We start from the raw sequence: 22,634 nt of genomic DNA on the forward strand, positions 1-22,634 counted from the left end.
CGATCCAAAATAATTGGTGATCACTCAGGGAGCGCCATTGAGGCACTAGCCACCCCCAGAGTTGCCATTAATAATGCCATTTTCTCAACTTTTTTCCACCTGTGGCCCCCTTCCAACCTTTTTTTTCTCCTGTGGCCCCCCTCCTGTCCATGTCCCATTATCAGTGAAAAAGATTGCCACTTACACACTCGGTTTGTAAATAAAATATGTGTTTTTATTTATAATAAAGACAGTATTTGCAGTATAATACCCTTTGCTTTTCTGTGGCCTCCTCAGCATATCCTGTGGCCCCTCATTGCATATTTTTCACCTGCGCCCCCCTTGAAATATCCTAGGGCCCCCAGTTGAAGGTTGAGAACCTCTCCTTTTTTCTTCCTTCCTAGCGTTTTCCCACAGGTACAGGGTCTGCTTTTTTTGGATCAACCAAACGTTGATCTATTGGTTGAGGCAGGAATTGACCGACCAGCTTGTCACCCGAGCTTGACGTCGGGGGCTGAGCGAGACTGCCCCAAAGTCACCCAGCGGGCTTTCATGCCTAAGGTGGGACTAGAACTCGCCATCTCCTGGTTTCTAGCCTGGAGGCTTCACTGCTAGAGCAAACTGGCTCTTGGTTTGAGAGTACGGGGCCCCCAGCTGAAGGCTGAGAACCGCTCCTAAAACGAATCAATGTTATGCAAGAATAAATGGCCTGTCTTTGAGATGTCCTAGGATGCTTCGTTGCTTTTGCTGAAACAGATTGGATGGGGCTTTAGCTCCCATAACAATGCTCAGCATTGCATCCGGTAATATTAATGGACCTCCCCTGCAGCTCCCTTTTGCAAGCCACACTCACTATCGCAGATGACAGCACGGGAAGAAAGGCGAAGGGAACTCGTCCAACTGGAAATTCAAACCTGAAGTTTCCTTTCCAAATGGCCATAACAACACATGGCAGCAAAGGAAGGTCTTCTCACATTGTAGGGGTGTTGCCCAGCTCCCTGAGAGTTGTGAAACTCTGGGGTGGGCTACGTGAAGCACGAATATTAGGGGGCAACAGACAACCGAGGGAGCTACAGATCGTATGGTACTCTCTGTGCACCTTGATGAACCTGTATTGTCCCAATTAGTGGTTTTCTTTAAATAATGTGAACTCCATTTGTAGCTGAGCTCCACAGAGTGAGGGGGCTAGAGCTACTCATGACATGTAAGGCAGGATGCTTGGAAAAAAAAGGAAGTTGGCTTATGCAGGCAGCCATCTCTTGCCTTCAGGAATATGGGAGTCTCCTTCACTCTTGACTAGAACTTTGAGCTCCCCTCTCCTTCACACATTGCACCAAACCATGGTTCGTTAAGAGATCCACAACTGGCTAGATTTACTCCATCTACTGTGGAGCCAAACAGGCCAGGCTGCAAATCCACAGCGCATGGGTTCACACAATATGCTAAGCTAAAGGCAAACAAGCCATACGTTGACTTGGTTGTGTTTCTCAACCTTGGCAACTTTAAGACACGTGGACTTCAACCCCATGCTGGCTGGGGAATCCTGGGAGTTGAAGTCCACATGTCTTAAAGTTGCCAAGGTTGAGAAACAGTAGCTTAGTGTGGTGTCCAAACACACTTTATATTAAGAGTGAAATACAGCTCAGGAAAGCTTATACCTTTTAATAGAATGGGTTAGTTGAAAGTAGTGCTACCAGACTCCTGATTTTTTGTCCGTGTAGGCTACTCCTGCCCTCCTCCTACCTTGTTCTACACAATGCTCCCAAATCTTGATCCTCAGGTTGCCTTTTTTAAAGCCTGCACCCATTTAGTGAAAAGAATCTTGTCAATACTTTTTGACAAGTACTTTTTGACTACGACCTTCTTTCTTGGTTATGCAACTGGAAATCCAAAGTGCCTACAAGTCAAGCAAAAATCCACCCAAGGGGCCATCTGCCCATCATAACATAGAAGGGGGTATTTTGATCCCTTTTCCTTGTACACTAGAAATTTTGGAATAACTTTACCAGTTTCCTTAGTGAGGCAGCATCAGATTTTTTTGCAGTTATGTCCTAACAAATTTAATCTGAGTTCCACCCTGATTCTGTAGACCATCTTGCGTTGCAGAAATAACTTTCCATAATGCAACACAGGGCAGATGAATGGCCATTAAGGACCATGTTATTTGAACAGGTATTAACAGGGTCATTTTTTTCCCCCTTCTCCCTGGCCATCCAAAAACCAAATCATTTATTATAATTTGGATAGAAACCCAATCCCGTCTGCACATTGATCCAGCTTCAAACCAAAATGGCCAAAGGTGGCCATTTTTCTCAAGCAGAATATGAAGAGGGAAGCAGAGCCTGAGAACGTACTAAAAGTCCATGTCTGTTGTGTTTAATCATGACTGGGGAACTTCTGCTTTTGAAGTTACTGTATTACCCAGGCTGACCTGAACAGCTGGGAACTGTAGTTTGATAACAGCTGGAAGGCCACAAATTCCCCTATTAAAAAAATGAATTTACTATCTTGCCGTTCCAACAAAGCGCTTCTTATTCAAGAGAAGGAAAATCCACAAACACTTTTGGTACCGTTTTTTCCATTTTATTTCTCAAACTTATTTTAACAGGAGTGACTGAATAAAAATAAAGTTTGAGTCCCATCGTCAGGGGAATGACTTGAGAAAAGGGACCAGGCAAGTAGAATCATGGCCTCTCCGTCGACTAAGAGACACCACAAGGGGAACGATAAATAGTTTTGATGCAGTCCATGGAATATCATGTAGGAAGTGCCATCTAGGAGTGGGGAAGCAGCTTATGTGAACTTCTTGATTTCGTCGTACAAGACTAGCACAAAAGCACCCCCCATTCCTCTCAGGACGTTGGACCATGCACCCTTGAAGAACGCTTTGCCACCCTCGTCACGGGCGATCTTCCGCCAGCAGTCAATTGTTCCAGAATACATGATGTCAGCTGCAGAAAAAGAAAGAGGAACAAGATGGGCAACTAATTCATTTGACTTTTACCATAAGGCAGCTGCCATTTCACTCTTTAGCTAGTGCTAGAGGAATCATCATAAAGTGCCAATCGTTTTAGGGATTCTCAAAAGAAAAGTCTCGGCCCTAAAACACAATCTAAAATGGAGTGTGGAGGAAACAGGAAAGGAAAAGAGATAAATAAGGAATTAGCTTCAGACTAAGTCTGTGTTTTTCAACCTCAGCGACTTTAAGATGCATGGACCTCAACTCCCAGGATTCCCTGCTGGCTGGGGAATTCTGGGAGGTGAAGTCCACGCATCTTAAAGTTGCTGAGGTTGAGAAACCCTGAACTAAACGATGGTCCGAGATGAATGGGAAACAGGACGCACTCTTGTAACTCATTGTAAGCATCATCGGTGCAGGTTCTGGAATTTAATCTAAAGAGGATAGCCAGATGAAAAGGTGGAGCCAGGCTTCTTCTGATTGGCTACTGTTTGCAACCACTCAGAGCATGCTGCTGCCCCGTATAACCAATCAGAAATAAGAATCTGATGTCATGGCCCATCTTTACAGAGAAGGAAACATTCACAAATCACATCAAAGGTGTTCTATTACTAATGAAAGGGTTAGGGTCTTCATCTCATCCTTCTCATCCATCTCATCAACAAATTCAAAAAGCTCTTTATTCTTTCCCTTTTGACTTGGGGCCTCTCCAAGTGGCAATTCAACTCACTAGAACTCATAAATAAAGCAGGGGAGAGGATATTTTGAAATGGGAATATTAAGCGGCTAACTTATTTAGTCCTCCAATTTAATCTAGAGGGATCTGTTTGAGACGCATCTTGTCTGCCAAAAACTAATGCAGAATAACAGACAAGTTCTGAACGCGGACATTGGAGGCAGATGATTCTCAGGAAGATTTCAGCCCTACAATTCTGCAATATGGGTAGAATGTGCATTTTTAAAAAGTTAAATAGGCTTATAAAGCTAAAAGGATTATAATGTTAACATCTACTTAAAAATAGATGGCCAAGCTTTGAACTGCAGAGAACCAATTACATTTGGCATTATTAATGGAGGGGTGCCTTGAAGGTTCATTAAATGATCCAGGTTATGCACATCTGAAGTTTGTTTAAATCAAAAGTCCATTGACGCTAAGGGCGGACTATAAATCCTTAGCATTCAACCATCTCCGTAAAGCAGTATCATTGTCCCTTCGAATCGCACTTTTCCTGTGGCCCGCCAAAGCTACTGAAATGCCAGCCAAGATTAAAAAAAGAGCAATGATGGGAACTGTAGTTCTGTAACATCTGCAGAATTGGGCATTCCCTGTCCCTTGGCATCTACATTGCCTTTGCTGAGATCGCCCTGGCCTTCTCGTTTAGAAAGCAGCTAGACCTAAGACCACCTCTAAAAGCTGACGACGCAGCCCCGTTTATAGGATCTGAGTAGAAACTAACAAGCTTAAGACAATCTGAAGTAGCTCAGGAAATCTAGTTTCCCCCCTTGGTTGCATTTTTATACCGGGCGGGCCTAAGGGAGAAAAAAGCAAACTGCTAAGCACACCAATATCAGTCCATCATATGTATTCGGTCAATGACCAGCCAAGCTAAGCACACCTACAAAGGGGAACCTGGGGGGGGGGGAGCTAGATACCCACCTCCTTTGCGCCCAGATTGCATCATCATTCGCCGTCGTACGGTGTCGAAGGGATATGAGGTCAGGCCTGCAACTGCTGTTACTGTCTGCGCGATCATCCAGCTGATTAAGATGTGGGTGTTCTTTGGGTCAGGAAGCATGCCTGCATGAGGAAGACAAAGACTGCTTAATGACGGTCCCTTAGAGCTTTGGCTGGGAGGCAGGAAAACGACCACAACCCTCCACCCCCGCTTTACCTTTTGCGGTATCATAAATGCCAAAATATGCCGCTCTATAGATGATGATTCCCTGGACCGAGACGTTGAACCCTTGATACAGCCCCCGAAGGCCATCCGACTTGAAGATCTTGACCAGGCAGTCGCCGAGCCCCTTGAACTCTCGTTCTGCCCCGGCTTTCCCCACGTCGGCCGCCAGACGCGTTCGGGCGAAATCAAGGGGGTAGACGAAGCAGAGGGAAGTCGCTCCGGCAGCGCCTCCGGATGCCAGGTTGCCCGCAAAGTAACGCCAGAATTGGGTTCTTTTGTCAACGCCGCCCAAGAAGATCTGCTTGTACTTGTCTTTGAAAGCAAAGTTTAGGGCTTGTGTGGGGAAGTACCGGATCACGTTGGCCAAATTGCCTCGCCAAAAGGAGAGAACGCCTTGCTCCTTGGGAATTCGGACCACGCAGTCAATGATCCCCTTGTACTGTTTCTCAGCCGTGATCTGCATGCTGGCATGTTGTACCTGCCAAGAGGGAAGGTGGCGAAGGTTAAATACAGCAGCATTGGCTGCATTCAGACGTCATGATAAGCTGCGATGGCCTCCCTGTGATTTGTTGGACAAACCACTGGTTTGGTTCCGACACTGCAGTAAGCCATAAAGTGTGGCTTATAAATCACGACAGCTGGGTTGGCACGTGATAGTAATGAATGAAAGCCACGCAGGATGGCTTGAAGCAGAAATGGGCCTGTTTTTCCCAGCCAGGAGCTATACACCAAAAAAAATGTAGCTGGGTTAAGAACAAACAGTTTGATTTCATTCCTTTTATAGCTACTGTTATGTAGGGGTACATAACATTTATTTAAAATTAAAAAAAATAAATATAAAAAAATTCAGACCCAGATTTAATAATTTTCCTCTTTGAAATGTTAAATTATGAGACTACATTTGGAAATCAACTGGGGTAGGTCAAGCCGGCCCATGCACCTTTATGAAATCAAGGTTAGATGGATCAAATGATTCAAAATGGAAAGTGAAGCTTTAGCTTAGAGATTGCACAACCCAGTGCCCTTTGTAGGTTTTAGACAAGAACGTTTAGAAAACCCGGCCAGGAGGGTGTATAGTCCGAGGACACGCAGAGATGTACTCCCAAATCTCTGAATGAAGGTAATTATTTCCAAATGACCGGGCAATCGATTATGAAACAGAATCGTCAAATCCTGAAAAGTCCTACGTAGTGAAGTCATGCTGTGTCTTGTTAAGTACTGTACACGGAGGGTATTTTTTTTCTCCACCCTGAGACGGAAGCTCAAACTTCCATCCTTGTTTAACAGAACTAAGTCCTTGAATATTGCCCTTCCTGTGAGGGTTGGACCTAGGCCTATGAAGGAGCCGGCACTGGGGTACCTAGTTTAAATCTCAGGTCCTGGTTTTGGCAGCGTGGAAATTAGAGGGATCTCTGTGACCTGGAAAACAGAGTTCTCACGCTGAGAGAGGTCAGAATTTCTGAAGGCAGAAATTTACAAAGGCAACTCAAAGCCGCAAGAGGCCATGGGCTGGGTTGAATTGATCTGCCTTTGTATAAGCTAGGCAGACAATGGTTGTAATCTGCCTTATCAGTGATAAGAGCTTCTTTGCAAGGTGACCTCCTTTCTAAGAGATTGTGCCTTGGCGCCCATTGTGGGATCAAGATGTCCTGAGCTTCCTGCTAAGCAACCAGACAAGCCAGGTCTCCAAACAGCTGCATTTACTGCTATTCAGGACAACAGTAGATTCACAACAGCCTCCTTCTTCCCATGGGCCAAATTAACCCCCAGAGCTTCCTGTTGCTGACCTTGCAGCAAGTTATCCACGCCATTTAAACCTTACGTGACCTTGCTAAGCCTTTTCTCACACCCTGGCACCCGACTGGGAAACGGACGTGAATGCCAGCTGGGTCCTTCCAGGAAAGCTTGCCGGGACCCCCGCAAGACCGGGTGGAGCAAGACCGGTTGATCCTCCCTCCCTTTTGGCCCAGCTGCCCTTCCCCTTCAAGGTCACAGGCTCGCTGTTTTTGGCCCTCCAAATGGACGAGCCGGCGGAGGTGCCACGCGCGAGGGCTGGATCGCTGCATCTGCCAAGCGCGGAAAGGCACGCAGGGCCCGAGGCTGCCCCGGAGGAAAAGGAAACGGAAAAGAAAGGGCGGCCTCCCCGCCAGGGCAGCAGCAGCAGGCCGCGAGCCGGCGACAAAAGCCCGCAAGTCCCCGCGGCGCCCTGCCCGCACTCCCCGCAATTCGGTGCCTCTGACGCCGGCAGCGTCGGCATCAGCCGAACCGGTTCGCTCCAGCGCCGGCAGTTCCGCCGCCGCCGCCGCCGCCGCGGCCAGCCGGGGGCGGCGAGGCAGGAGGGAGGGGGCTCCTGGGCGCGGAGGTCGAGGGCGGCCTCAGAACCGGGCCTGCCTTGGAGCCCCGCGCCCCCGCTCTCGGGAGGCGGAGGCCGGATCGCGGGCGCCGTCGAGGGCCCTGAGCCGCCCGTCCAGGCGGGAGGGGGAGCCCAGCTCCAGGGGGGAGCCTCCGGGGCAACCGAGGGCCCCGGGGCAGACCGTGGGCTTCTGTAGGGGCCAGCCAAGGGGGGGCCCAGCCCCGCATCTCCTTGGGGCGACCTTGGGGAAGGGATGGCGGCGACTTCCCGATACGACGAGGCCGCCTTGGCCAACGCGGCAGGCCGAGACGGAGAGGCTCCGGATGCCCCGTTGGGCGCCCGGGCCCGAAGGGGCCCCCGAAGCCCTGCGCGGCTCCCGGCCCGCCCGATCCCCGCCGGAGAGAAGCGCCCGCGGGCGCCGCGCCGCGCCGCGTCTCGCCTCGCCTCGCCTCGCCTCCCGGCCCTACCTGGAGCAGCAGCTTGACTCGCTCGATGGGGGCCACGGCCGTCTTGGAGATCGCGGCCGCCACGCCGCCCGCCAGGAAGTCTTTGATGAAGGAGATGGCCGCGTCGGTCATGATGCCTCTGAGGGGGCCGGACGGCAGGAAGGCAAGGCAAGGCGAGGGGCTTGGGCGCCGGCGACTGAGGGAGGAGCAGGCGAGCGGCTACCGGCGGACTAGGACCGAGCCACCGAAATGGCCGGCTTTTATACAGCCGTGCGGACTTGAACGTGGGAACGGAGGGAGGGACGGGGGACGAGACGCGGGCATCGACGCACAGCCGCTTCCCATCGCCCTGATTGGCTGCCAGGCGGAGGGAGGGACCGCGGGGGAACTGCGGCGGGGAGAAGGGGGGGACTGGATCCGCGGCCGCCCCTCCCCGCCCTCTAGTCCGTGGCAGCGGCCCCTCGGGGGAGGGGCGGCGGCCGCGTCCGGCCCGGGACATGCCGAGTCCCGGTCGCCGAGACGGGCGGCGGGCGGGCGGGCGAGACCGGCCCAACCCGCGAAGGAGCCCGGCTGTAACCTTGGCGATGGAGCCGGGCATCGCTCCGGAGAGATGCCGGCTTTCCACCTGCGTGACGTCCAACGACCCACGGGCAGGGCGTTCCTGCGACAGCTCGGGAAGGAACACGGTGTGTCCTTAAATGGCCCCTCCCCGCCTGACCGCAGCAAGGGGGACGAGTCGCGCCCGCCCAGCGCCCAGCTGCCGCTCCCGGCCCCGGCCGCGCGTGAGCCGCTTCGGGCTCTTCTGCCCGGGCGCGCGGGGGCGCCGCGGCTGCCCGTTCCGCCTGGGGCGGGGAGGGGGCCGCCCTGCGTGCGGGGGGGGGGGGTCTCAGCACGCAGAGGGCGACAACTCCGGCCAGCTTAAAGCAATAAATAAAACCCAGGTCTGACTTCCCCTTGGCTAAGACGTGGTTGGCTTAATCCCGGTTTGTGGATGAGCCACCATTACCTGGCCTTGCAGGTCTTGGTTTTTTTGCAGCCCCTGGCCCAAATGCAGCTGTGTCCTTATGCTTTGAAGGGGGGGGAGCAGGCAGGAGACCGACGCTCCATACTGTACTGCCACGTCTATTACCATTGGACTGTTTCCTTTCTGGCCTGCGAGGGTTCATGCTTAGTGATCCACAAACAAACCATGTTGATCTCAACAAAGCGCCCCAACAGTGTTTCAGTCTCACACGGTGGATGTATTGGATACATTTCCTAGGATGTGGACGTGCTGGGATGTGGTATGTCCTCATCCCCCATCCTGACCTGGAAGAGGTGACAGAAATGGAGAAATCTTGGACAGCATCTGGCCTTTTAATGGGAATGATGGCACTGCCCTTAGCGCGGTGGATCTCCTAAAGATCTTGGGATCTAGGCAGGCATCCCTTCTGCCCTCTGGCCCCAGCCCTGGCTGAGAGAGTTTGTAACGGTAAGATTTCCTCCCCCCCCCGGCCAAAAATATCTTACTTTCCTTGGGTCTACAAGATCCAGACAAAAGCAGGTCAGCTTGTATCTGACTTCTTCGACATTCATGTGAGAGAGAAATACCCTAAGCAGCAGCTGCCTTACAAGAGCTGTCAACAACTAGCACCCTTAGGTGAACCACGTAATCCAGAACCAAAAGAATTAGTTCTTTTCAAATGTTGCTTTCCCCCCCCTCTCCTCAACACTTCACATCCTACTTAATGGACACCCTAGCTAGGGCTTTTCAAACAGGATCAGGCCATGGAACCTATTCCGGTTCCCATCAGCCAAGGAATGTCAGCTGGCAGGGACCAGATATGCCTTTTCTGCCACAGCGCCTGCCCCTTGGAACATCCTCCCTCCTCAGATCAGGATGGCCTGGATCCTGCTAGCCTTTCGGAAGGCCTTGAAGACCTGGCTATGTGCCCTGGCCTGGGGCCCTGAGTGCGTTAAGGGCCCCATTTCCTGGCTAGGTTGATGCCGATGGATTATAATATCTCTTGGCTGCTGTTCGGATTTAATGTCTTTTTTGTACTGTGTTTTAACTGCTCTTATTTATTTATGTATATATCAAATTTGTCACCGCCCATCTTGTTTAAAAGCGACTCTTTTTTATGATTGTTTTTGATTTTTAGGATTATTCGCCACCCAGTCTCAGTGGTTTGAGATGGGCAGCTATACAAATAGAATAAACAAACAGAGTGACTTGCCAGTGCCTTCTTCCTAGGGCTGAGAGTACCTTAGAAAAATTGATATTGATGCTCCTTGCTACATTTGAGTGATTATTTTCTTTGCTTTTGCCCTGAGTCTCTCAAGACTGAACCTCCATCAGGCTCAGTTTGAAAAACCTGGCCCAAGGCAATTGCATAATTCACCTATATATATTCCTTACGTTTGTCATTTCCATGATGAAAGATCATGCATTATTTATTGCTGTGATTTTATTATCTGTAAGCTGCCCATGGTCCACTAGGATTGAGGCAGTGGGAGAATCGTACAATGTATTAATTAATATGCGCAGGCCACCTGACCATAAGACACATCTTTTAAGCAACTCTCATTTGTCCTCCTGTTTAATAAGTTCAGTATCAAGTATGCAGCAAGGAAACCAAACCAAACCCGATATTGCAAGGAATTTTAGAGCGACTGTTGACAGCCTTACAGCTATAGGCTCATATCTAGAATAACAAGGAAGAGAAAGAACCACGCTTCCCCACGCTGGCACATTATATTCCAAGATTTGGAGGGAGAGGGAATTTTCCTCTACGTTGGTCATTTAATGTGGGCTGCTGCCTTTCTGGGATCCAGAAGGAGACCTAAGACCTCAGTTCTCTGGAAGACTCTCGGGCAGAATCCAAACAGCACATACTACAGTCCTCCTCAGACTGTTCCACTTCAGAATCTAAGGCGGGGGGTGGCTGTTTTGCATAATTAAAAGTTCAAGCATCCTGTTAAAATTCCTGCCTATGGAAAGTGAGCATGTCAGGGACATCCCTAATCTAGTCTCCATCAGCCAGCTTTCTATGGCTAAGGAATTTTGATGCGGAGAAAGATCCCTCTTTAGCAACATCCTGCTCACATACACGATTCCACTTCTAGCAGGGCAGACGTATGCCAAAGAAAGTCCCTGTCGAGATTCCGGTCTTCTGTATATGAGATTGTCTTGCGCTGGCCCTCTTGTCCTGCTCCTTTGCAATGATCCTGTGACAAACCACGGTTTCTCGCATCGCTGGTCTGACTTTCCTTACTCCGCTGCAGCGATTCAGGCGGTGCTGGAAAATGAGTGGTGCTTTCAGGGTTCACAGGCTAACGGCCATACCGTTCTAACCAATAGCTAGATAATAGTTCAATAATTGGCAACAAGCGAGAGCGGATGGATGTCATCAGCTTGGGAGGCTGTCCAGTTGTGCAGGCTGTCTTGAACAAGGACAATATGTCCCGTGATGGTGAGTTTGGGGCCTTCAGCAGCTCTCCCGCCGAAGCCAAGGTGGGTGGCTGTGAATCTCAGCGCCTCTTTTGTAATGGAGCTGCTGGGAAGCTGGTCCAAAAAAAGCATCCAGAGGCTTAGACGTTTCTTCTTCCAAGGAGCCTTAAGTCTTGCAGTTCCTGAGGCTGTAAACTCTGGTCTACGCCTGGCGTAAGTTCGTAGCGCAAAGGGGAATCAGTGTAGCCGTTCTGGTACAGGCAGACCCGCTTGGAGAATTCAAAAGTGCTGAACATAATCCCAAAGTAAGGGACAATCTGGGTAAATAAACACAAAAGCTAAAATGACCTTAAAACTTAAATCTTGCTAGAGACAATTTTACCCCTAGGATGCTGCTCTGAGAAAGTGCTGCCATCTTTGAAAGGTAGATCACGCAATTAATATTTTATTTCATTAATTGGAGGGGAACTGCTTCTACAAGGTAAAAACCCAGGGGTCTACTCAGAAGTAACCATGCAGTGATGACAAATTTTAATTTGTTATAATACACTTTTAACTGATGGGGCTTGTACACTTGCTTACTGTATTTTTTTTCAAAAGATATTTTGTTTCTGCTGTGTCTCTCTAAACATTTTAAAAGAAGAGTATATACTGTGATACTGTTGCAAAAAATGGCCTCTTTTGTCAAGCTGTATAACAATCTTGTATTTCCATAAAAAAGGAAAACTGAAAACAAGATAATCACCCAGAATTGCTGGGAGTCAAGTGGCGTACAAATTTAATAAATTATAATTAAATATAAGACATTTATGATTAAGAGAAGCCTTGAAAGCCATCTTGAACTTTAAGAAGTAAGGTGTTCAGCATTATAAAAATAACCTGCACAAAATGTCATTAAAAAAGAAAAGAAAAATATTGATACTTTCAACAGCCCACAAACGATTCAGATTTAGGGTCAGGCGTTGTTCATGGAAGTTAAACAATAAATAAGCACACATAAAGGTTTTAGGGCAAGGGTCCCCAAATTCTTCAGCTCATTGACCCCTTCAAGAAATTTCATATTGTTCATCGACCCCCGCAACATGAAAATAATTTAGTAAATACTACTTTAACTAACAGTGTTATGAAGACCCCCAGATCGACCCATTGGACAGTCCCACTGAGCCTTGGGGGTCACTATTGACCACTTTGGGGAACCCTGGTTTAGGGGAAAAGATGGAGGTAGCATAATACAGATTAGGACTGCAGCAGATCCACCCATAAATCAGAGTTTATGCACTGTAATCAGTGATTTGGCCCATAGTCAAAGAATCCAGATGGTCCTTAATATACTGTGTATTGTGCGAACTCGGCTGCGGCAAAGGATTAAAAAAATCCTAGATTTAAGAACGACATGATGAAACCTGGGCAGAGAAAAAGTAAATGACAAGAGTAGGAACAGCGGGATTACTTTCCAGTGGTATTGACCAGGAAGGGCTGCAATACTTACCCTGAGTAAATTAGCAGTAAGTCCATTCCAGAGGGCGAGGACTCCCTTGTTTTTTACCGTCTGCTTAAAACAATCGATCACACCAGCAAAATGGACATCAACTCCGCCACAGCAAGGGAGGCAAGGACTCTGAGCCTGCTCCGAAAGAGAACAGAGAAGGCTTTTAAAGCAGTTGAATCAACTCATTTCATATAAGAGAGACCCATTTTCTGCAACTCCTGATCATTCACGGGCAATCTTATGCAATCAAAACGTCACCGAAGATGATGATTTGGAATTGCTTTCAGAAGGACAGCTGGTATCTGAATGCCAAAGTCTGCACAAATTTGGTAGCACAGGTCATTCTCATTTAGCAATCACAATTGGGACCCGCAACTTGGTCACTAAGTGAAACCGTGACTGGGCTTCTCATCTTCCTTCAGCTTTCCTTTGCTTTACACACCTGCAAAGGTTGTTAATCTTTATGTTATTTATAAAAATAATAAAGGGATAAAGGTTCTTAAAAAAAAAAAACCCTAAGGGTCATAAAGTTACTTTTTCGTCACTGTTGTAACTGCAGTCACTGTACAAGACAGTCGCTAAACGAGGACTACCTGTACTGTACTTAATCTTATTATAGTTACACATTACCAAACCAAAATGTTGGACTACATTTTTTATGATATGGACCAATGTTATTGTATTGTCTGTTTGTTGAATGATTTCTTGTTGTAGCAACTATAAGACTGGCTTAACACAAGAATTGTTACTCTGACCAACACAGCCTCAGTAATATTAGAGAAATAATTGAATAATTTTGGCCTCGTTCCCAAACAAATGTGATGTGATGTTTTTGAGGCACTCTCTAGAATGCCAAAACTTGCAAGTTAAGCTGTTAAGGGCTGACCTCATTTCCTTTCCAGATTCTTCAGCTTCAGAGAGCAGCCGCATGAAACTTTGAAGATATCAACAATATACTAGCACTGAAGAGTCAAACCAGATATGCAAGGAATAATGCAAAAGGAAAAATAATTGCTATGTTGTTCCAGTCCAGATGTAAAGGATCACAGTAAAAAATATCCCTCTTGCACTTAAGAACTCCTTGCAAGTAGAAAACTAGCATGACAAACATTTCCTGATGTGCTAGTTTTCTATTTGCAGGGCCTTAAAAATAGGATATTTCAGAAGGGAAGACTGCACTTACATGCTGAAGAAGAATTGATCTAACCACCTGTTTCATTCCACTCAACATTTATCATAGTTCCAGCCTCCACTCTCAATTATAGTCCGTAAGTAATGTAGAAAGCCTTTATTTGTGCAAATTTTCCCATGTACCATGATTATGCATACGTCATTTATATGTAATATTAGCACAAAAATTATTAGTTGGGGGCCATTATTAGTTGCTCATTATTAGTTGGGGGCCACTGCTGCCTGGTGTGGTAGGCTGACATGCAAATGGACCAAGAACATTTAAGCATGACTTAAAATAAAAGTTGTTTCCTTTTTCTGACTCCCACCTTAGATAAATCAAGCTGCAGACACAGCTTCCCAGAGGTGATAAGCCTAAATGATCTCCTCTGTCCATAGAGGATCAACTATGATTTGCAAGCTTGGCAGCTCGTGTTTTGTTTACTGAAATATGACCTCTCAGCTAATGGTGCCGGCCAAGCAGAAGACTTGCCTGTCTATAGGATATACAATCTACCCTTTAAACCAGTGTTTCTCAAGCTTGGCAGCTTTAAGATGTGTGGACTTCAACTCCCAGAATTCCCCAGCCAGCATGGCTGGCTGGGGAATTCTGGGAGTTGAAGTCCACACATCTTAAAAGTTGCCAAGCTTGAGAAACACTGGTTTAAACTGACTAAGGGGCATAAATGTAAAACAAGAGGCTTGGCAAACAATCCTAATTCTTCCCCTTCCTTTTTGGACAAAAATTAGCAGCATCTTTAATAAAACACATTACAATTTTAATTAATTGAATGTAATTTAAATTGCAGTTTGGTCTAGTGGTGAAGGTACTAGGCTAATAAGCGGGAGATGGTGAGTTCTAGTCCCGCCTCAGGCACGAAAGCCAGCTGGGTGACTTTCTCGCAGCCCAACTCACCTCACAGGGTTGTCGTTGTGGGGAAAATAGGAGGAAGAAGGAGTATTAGGTATGTTCACCATCTACACTCTTGGCATTTTGGAGGTTGTGTGGGTCTGGAGCAGTGTTTCTCACTCTTGGCAACTTTAAGACATGTGGACTTCAATTCCCTGGCTGGGGAATTCTGGGAGTTGAGGTCCACAACGCCTCAAAATGGTCAAGGTTGAGAAACACTGGTTTAAACGATTAATCAGTTACATGAGTACAACTATCTTTGGAACACATCTTAAGGTTAACAAATTCTTCATCAATTAACAAGCCGCGTGTTCTCTCATTTGATGAACAACTTCTAAACCCTGCTAAAGAAAGACATCTACCGCAGTAAATGAGAACTTTTAGGCGGTCTTTTTTAAAAAACACACCATGCCTGGGAAATGAGATGAACGAACTTTGGATGTCTACAAAAACTTCACAGCAAATACAGGTGGAGTTTGTGTCTCGCATTAAGGCACATTTTTTCCCCAACCCTTGCTTGTTGAACCAATCAGAATAATAGGATAATTTTATAATTATAAATAAGAATAATTTAAGAATAATAAAATAATAATTTTTTCTACTTTCTTTTTCTATTGCACTTTTAGCTGTTTCTGTTATTTCTTTCTCTCTTTTTTGATTTTTCTGTTTTAATTTAGTTATAGTTTTTATTTTTTAAAAAAACTTTTAATAAAAATTATACACACACATCCCCCAAACAGATTAGTCGGGGTTGTGCTCATGCCAAGCACAAAGGAACAAATTGCATTATAGCTAAACACAAGATATGAAATTGTCACACGTGGAATGTCCCATCTTATTGTGGCTAAAGTCCCATACTGAATTTAAAACAAAAGATGAGTCGTTGGCATTTCCCACATGCAAGTCTGCATTAGAGTGTTCTCTGCAGGGCTCTGACGATCCAGCTGCAAGCATTCTTTAAAACCCACAGGATGTCCCACAATTTCTGCTGCCTCTCGTTATTCCGTGGTGTTCTTCTGCCTCAGTTCCCCAAACTGGGCCCTCCCTGCAACCCTCCCGCCAATCTTCTGCTGAGAACATGTTGTTGTTTTAATTGTTCTACACGAACCGCTTTTAAGAAAAGTCGTGTGGGTAAAACCTGCATAAAAGCGTAGCAGAGAGAGAGGGAGAGATTACAGGGGATCCTTCCAGGAGAGGAGAATTCAGAGCAAGAACTTGTTGAGGTTTGGAAGTGGAAGATATGATCCAGCATTGCTAACAAGGGATTGAAAGGAAAAAAAAAAAAAGATCTAGGGAAGTTTAATTTAATCCAAAATCTAAATTACAAGCACAGAATCTTTTTGAAGGTTAGTTCAGTTGCAAACACCTGAGTACTCAAAGCTGGAAGGAAAACCATCAAAGACTCAGCAAACACTGGAAAATGCTGCTTGTTCAGATGCCAGTCAAGATGTAGACCAGAAGACCCAGGTTCATCTCCACCAGCACCATAACCATGATGCTCATTAAGTGGTCTGGGACTAACCATTCTCTCTCAGCTTGATCTATCTTACAGGGCTGTTGAGAGGACAAAACGAAGGGGCACACCCATATGCCCTGGGGCTCTCAGAGAGAAAGTCGCTATCAATGCAATAAATATAAATGCAGCAAATAAATAGAGCCAATTTTGGCTCTAAACCAGGAGCTTTTATCCCCAAAGAGTTATACTGTACCTTTTCTTTCTCTAACATGTCAATCAGGAGCAAAGGGAAGAGAGGAAACAGAGGAATAAAATTAGGATGAACACGAAGGAGCCAGTAAATTGATGTTTCCTAAATATTTTCTTTGCAAGGGAACAAGCAACTTCACATCTATCCAAACCTGAAGTATCTTGACTTACAAATTCCATTCAGTTGAGAATATACTCCCATATAAATGTACTCAGGGCTGCCTAGTTTTATGTATCTATGAATTTATAAGGTTTGTAGGCCTCCAAACTGTTACCACACTGGGTAACACCAGCCATCACTTAAAGAAATTCAGGGAGCTGATTTAGTAAGCTCGGCTTGGGGGTCTCGAGGAAATGGTGATTTAATGATGTTTAAAGATGTTGTTTGTAACATCTAATGATCTCTCCCAGCCTTTTAATAATAATGTTAATGTTTTAACTGTGGGATGTTTTTTAGTATCGTTCATGTTATGTTTTTTTATTGTATGCTGCCCAGAGTCACATTTTGTGAGATGGGTGGCCATATAAATATGATAAACAATCAACTAAATGTGTAAATGCGGCCCAGGTGGGGAGACCTGGAAGCACTATTGAAATCACACTTTTAATATAAGAAGATTCCTATTGATAGGTTTGAAAAAAGCCTATTTTTAATTTTATTTGTTTGTTTATTCATTTTTTCTTTTTTGCTGATTCTTTTCTTGTTACTCTGCTTACTTCAGCATTTAGCATTTATGAGAATGAAAACTGGTTTTAAGGCTCTCAAGTCCAGTTCCAATTGGACCTTGCTGGCCCTGCATGCTTTTTGTAAATGCTTAAAGACCTGGCTCTGGGCAGGGACCCGTTTCTTGGTTATATTAGTGATTGTGGTATATAATATATTCTCAGCCACTATGCATTTTAATTTTTGTATTAGTGTAATTACTTTTATTTTATTTTAATTTTGTTCGCCACCCAGAGTCACGTGTTGAGATGGGCGGCCATACAAATTGAATTAATAAATAAGTAAATAATAAGTAAGTAAATGAATAAATAAAGACCATACAGTATTTGAGAGAGAAATTCTGCAAAGGAAAGGAAATTCTAGGCTCCGTGTCCCTTTAAGCAGCAGCAGGGCGCCACCTAGTGGTTCAGAAAAACAAGTGTTTCTTCTCCGGTAGCCATAGAGTGAAAGAGGGGGCTGGCAATGTTTCTGAGGTTGGGGGCTGTGGTTATTTCATCCCTACCCCCAGTTCTGTGATGAAGCAATTAAAAGGGGCAAGGAAGAACTATCTGACTTTCTGGGGGGAAGACAATACGGGTGTTAAAACTGTCAGCAGCTTAAGATGGCCAGTTTGCTTCTTATTTTAACAAGGGGGAAAAATTATGCTATCAAACGTCAGCTTTTTGTAATTAAACAAATACCAATGCCATCTGCAGATGATCTAGAGCAGTGTTTTTCAAACTTGGTGACTTTAAGATGTGTGGACTTCAACTCCCAGAACTCCCCAGCCAGCATATCTGGCTGGGGAATTCTGGGAGTTGAAGTCCACCCATCTTAAAAGTTGCCAGGTTCGAAAAACACTGTCCTAGAGTCTTCAGGAAAGAATTTGGGTCACCACCTCTGAGCAGTGGACTAAAGAAAAGTGTGCTAAATGGAGAACTCTATAAGAGAGGGATGCAGGTCACACGGCTTCCAAATCTGTTTGACTCTTCATGCTACTTTAGCACCTTTTGCTAAAGCAGCTGGCAAGGTGTGTTTCCAGACAGGTCTTTTTGACAAGGCAAAACACGGTGTCCACACACACAGGAATCATTTTACCTCTAGCTCACTATGCAGGCGAAGAGAGGCAACAACCCCACTATTCTCAACAAGCTGTCAGGCTGCACACCTTGGCGGGAACAGGTCCCTGCGACAGGCCATACCTGCATTTTCCTCTTGACCGTTTCGAAGGGGAAGGAGAAAGTTTGGGCCACAGCAGCTGCCAGACAGCCATTGAAGAAGTTTTGCATTGGTGTGAAACGGAGGCTGGGCTGACCCCAGAGTTTATCCAAGTGAGTGTAAACGAGGAAGGAACCAAGGGAAAACGGGATCGCACCTGTTAGGGAAGACAGACAAGACAGATTTGGTAATGGATATAGGGAGGCAGGGATAGAGATATATATACTGATCCACCAGGACATGTTATGGGAAGACTTAGCTCTCTGGAGAAGGCTCTGACGCTGGGAAAGGTGGAAGGAAAGAGAAGAAGAGGACGACCAGCAGCAAGATGGATGGGCTCAGGTGCAGCAGTGATGGGGGCGCCACTGGAAGACCTGAATGACCAGGTTAGGGATAGATCGTCATGGAGAAAATCTATGTGGTCGCTAAGAGTTGGCACCAACTTGGTGGCAGATAATCGATCCACCAAGATATGAGGAGCCTGGCCAATCCCAGTTACTGACCGGAGTTCAATGTCTCACTTCACCTATCATTGGACTGATAAAAATTGAGTACCACACTTAGAGAACGATGTAACAATCGATCTGTGGAACTATTTGGGAATACACTCACTGTACTAGGAGCAAAAGTATTTAGGCTTGGTAAATCTGAGGGAAGCAGAAGGGGAATAGAGCAAATGGGATGGATGGCATTAAAGAAATCACTGGAATGTCCTTGGAAGAGGTGATGGGTGCAGTGTGGGAACACCTCAAGTGCCAGGTTAGGGACTGATCATTTTATTTATTTATTTGTATTTCAAATTTACTCACTGCCCATCTTGCTCAGCGAGTGACTTTGGGCAGTTTACAATAAAAACAAAAAAGAATCATTTTGGATCATCCTGGAAGAGGTCTATTTACAGCAGTCACTAAGAGTTGACACCAACTTGATGGCACCTTGTAGATATACTATATTGAGGGTGGTATCATAGAATAAATTCTGAGCCAGAGTAAAATAGGTGGCAGAGCACTTTGACAATTTCATCCTGTGTTGAAAAGCGATGGTGGGAAGAGGAAATTGTTTAAATCAGTGCATCCTACATGTGGTGACTTGTAATGTAGCTTGGAGGTTAAACGTAAAAGCAGTACAGAATTTGAAAGGGGCACAAAGAAGCAGGGAATGGCGAAATGCTTACCATAACACGGGACAAGAATTCTATGGGTCCCCCAAGAGACAAGTGAGTGTGACATAATGAAGTGGGTGGCCCCATAGAAATGGCAATGGGATGGCTATGTTGCACGATAAACAGATGAATGTTGGAGAGCAATTGATCTTAAAAGGCTCAGAAAACACTCAAGGAACACTGGCCATCGGCTGTAACTCAATTCAAAGGTGTTCAGAGGAAATGTCCCCCAGCATGTCGAAGGGGTCGGAAAAGCTGAAAGGCCTTCTAAACTGATTTGGGCTGTTAATGATGATGCCACTGTATTGAACCAGAGTTTTTCTGTTAAAGATAGTCGGTCAGATATCCTAAGAAATTTGCTAGCCCACCATGATGGGAATCTCTGTCTCTCTCTCTCTGTAGTGTTCTGTACGCCACACATTCTTGTCTCTGGGCTTGTTAGATATAGCCATAAGGAAATCTACTGTACGTCACTATGCCAGTGTTTCTCAGCCTTGACAGCTTGAAGATGTGTGGACTTCAACTCCCAGAATTCCCCAGCCAGCCTGCTGGCTGGGGAATTCTGGGAGTTGAAGTCCACACATCTTCAAGTTGCCAAGGTTGAGAAACATTGCCCTATACGATAGAAACCCATCTGTAATATTAGAAGAATGGTAAACTTCTCATGTCGTTCTTGGGAGGATGAAAAACTGCACGAGCGACTCACAGAAGAGTTCTCATGCGTCCATTTTACGGGTAATAAACTGAGGCTGAGATCTAAGAAAAGTCCCTTTTGATTTAAAATAGGGTTTGATTTAAAAAGGGTTCTTTGTCAATAAATCTACTATTTAAAAAAAAAAACACATCCAAGCTTGAGGATTGTTGTTTTTAAACTTCTTCCCTCTCCATCTGTTTATCCTTTTAGGTCATGTCATTTAGATTACAGATCTATGGACAGAGACTCCCCCCCTCTGACTTTGTATAAGCTGTTCTCGATTTTTTTTCCCCCACGGAAGAATGAGATAAAATAAGCAGAGACAATCAGTTTCATATTTTCTTCTCGTCATCACTACACTGACAATTATATTGTTTTGAGGCAGTCCCTCTTTCTGCCCAGCCTACCTCACAGGATTGTATGGAGGGAAAAAGTGGAGGAGGGAGTGTTATGTACACAATTTTGAAGTCCCGAAGCGAAGGCTAAATCAGTGTTTTTCAAGCTGGGCAACTTTAAGATGGGTGGACTTCAACTCCCAGAATCCCCCAGCCAGCATTCTGAATTCCACACATCTTAGAGAATTCTGGGAGTTGAAGTCCACCCATCTCAAAGTTGCCAAGTTTGGAAAACACTAGGCTAAATCAATCCAAAGATAATTGCAGGGGAAAGAGGAGGAATATGAAATACCTAATACTGACAATGAAACACCCCGATAAAGTGCAGGGGTTCCTTCCTGCTGATAAATCATATACAAAGCATGAAGAATGCCTTTGTAGGGAGGTTCCAGTCGATTCTGCACAATGAGCCGAGTCTTGACAACCTCCGTCGGGTAAGTGGCAACGGCCGCAACCATCCCCGCCAGACTCCCGGCTACGATGGAATTCCACTGGGAAACGTGTCCCCAGTCATCCATCAGCATCATTACGCATCTAAGACAAGATCAACAGGGGGAGAAGTCAGCTCTGGTCAAAAGCCAACAGGAAGTCATCTTTTTTGTGGAGTCTTCCTTCCACAGGAGCTTCAGCTCTGATCCATCTCAAGGTAAGGGTCGTCATTTTTCATCCCTGGGTGCAGAGAACCACAGAGAAGACCTTGGAGAAGGAACGTGGCATTTAGCGAAACGTGGATTGAAGCCCGGGGGCGGGGGAAGAGAGAAACCTAAATGGAGTCTGCCTTAACTCTCTTTGGTTTAAGAGGGAGGCAAGGAGAACTCGGCCAGGGTTTCAAGATTCTGCAACCGTAGCCTTGTGTTTCCTAACCTTGGCAACTTGAAGAGATGTGGACTTCAACTCCCAGGATTCCCCAGCTGGCTCCCAGAAGTCCACACCTTTTAAAGTGGCTGAGGCTGAGAAACAAGGCTCCGTGAAGGAAAGTTCCAGTATTTCTTGCGGAGTTTGTTTCCCGACCTGGCCTCCGCAGGAAGGCTGACACGGGGAACCACAACCCTGATTTTGAAACCACCAACTGACTCAACGTGAAGGTAGCCTTCCAAGTGTTCGAATCAGCTGTTTGTGCATAACCCTAGCAAGATTTCAGGAAGAAACCAAAAATCACTTCCTTATTAAGCAGGAATTATCAAAGCGGAAGCTCCCGTGGAAGGAAAGTTTCACGATTTTTTTCTTGCTTTCCCTCCCAGGATTATGTATGGGGGGGGGCAATTTGGTAACACATTTTTGCTAAGAATCCTCCAGAACAGGGTCCAAGAAGCGGGAATCTTAACCCATAAAACCCACAAACGCTGGCAAGGCTGGAAGACAAACGATCTCCGGAGCATCATCCCTTTTTCCTTAGCTGCCTCCTGTCAGGAGACTGTGTCCCCCACCCCACCCCACCGCGTTCAGCTTGGTGACCGAATTAACCCACCTCCTGCTCCCGCGCGCTCCAGGTCCCCTTCGGCTCCCCAAACGGGTCAGCCCAACCTCCCAACCCAGGCTGAGGCCCGCCCAGGGAGCGCGCCCCGCAAAGGCAGCTGCTCCTCTTTCGCCGCCCCGGCCAGGTGCGTGGGCTGCGCCCGGCCCGTGCCCAGGTCACCGCTGGGCATCGCCCGCCCCCGCCCAGCGCTCCCTTCCTCACCGGCGGTAGGAGGCGAGCTGCACCACGCTGTAGGGAAAGAGGCGCAGGCAGGCGGTCAGGTTGCCCTTCCAGAGCGCGCCCAGGCCCTCGGCTCGGCACAAGCCGCTCGCCGCCCGCCAGAGGCCGCCTCGCCGCCCGTGCGGCGCCCCAACTTGGGCCAGGACGGTGAGCACTTCCAGCGGGGCCGTCAGGCTGTGGCTCGCCGCCCCGGCCAGCCCGGCGCAGCCCAGCCGCTGCAGCGCCGTCAGCCGGCTGTCGCGCTTCCAGGTGGCCATGGCGCTCCCGGCGCGGGCGCACCATGCCCGCCGCGCCCGGGCTGCTGCCGGGGAGAGGCCCCGGGGGAGAGCCGAGAGTCGCCGCGCTCCGCGCTCCGCTGGGCAGGGCGGTCGGGGGCGGCGTCAGCCGGGCGGGAGACAGGAAGGGGAAGGGCGCGCGGGAAGCG

General features: G+C 46.9%; 2 protein-coding genes across 2 annotated transcripts; both read right to left on the reverse strand.

Moving 5' to 3' along the window:
* Positions 1-2,540: 2,540 nt before the first annotated feature.
* SLC25A5 (solute carrier family 25 member 5) lies at positions 2,541-7,887 on the reverse strand. Its single transcript, XM_088151628.1, has 4 exons — positions 7,660-7,887; positions 4,831-5,317; positions 4,596-4,736; positions 2,541-2,930 (listed from the first exon to the last, which is right to left on the reverse strand). Exons 1-4 carry the CDS (start codon positions 7,768-7,770, stop codon positions 2,773-2,775), a joined length of 897 nt encoding a protein of 298 aa, XP_088007754.1. The 5' UTR covers positions 7,771-7,887; the 3' UTR covers positions 2,541-2,772.
* Positions 7,888-9,722: 1,835 nt separating this feature from the next.
* SLC25A43 (solute carrier family 25 member 43) lies at positions 9,723-22,616 on the reverse strand. The gene is made up of 5 exons (XM_015888719.3): positions 22,193-22,616; positions 20,807-21,048; positions 18,248-18,420; positions 12,558-12,692; positions 9,723-11,385 (listed from the first exon to the last, which is right to left on the reverse strand). The coding sequence occupies exons 1-5, from the start codon at positions 22,465-22,467 to the stop codon at positions 11,209-11,211; spliced, it is 1,002 nt and encodes a 333-aa protein (XP_015744205.3). The 5' UTR covers positions 22,468-22,616; the 3' UTR covers positions 9,723-11,208.
* Positions 22,617-22,634: the final 18 nt, after the last annotated feature.

Source organism: Python bivittatus, unplaced genomic scaffold (genome assembly GCF_059951505.1).
Source record: "Python bivittatus isolate LINGU-HERP-01145 unplaced genomic scaffold, Pbiv_v1 ctg000670_np1212, whole genome shotgun sequence".
NCBI classification, from domain to species: domain Eukaryota; kingdom Metazoa; phylum Chordata; class Lepidosauria; order Squamata; family Pythonidae; genus Python; species Python bivittatus.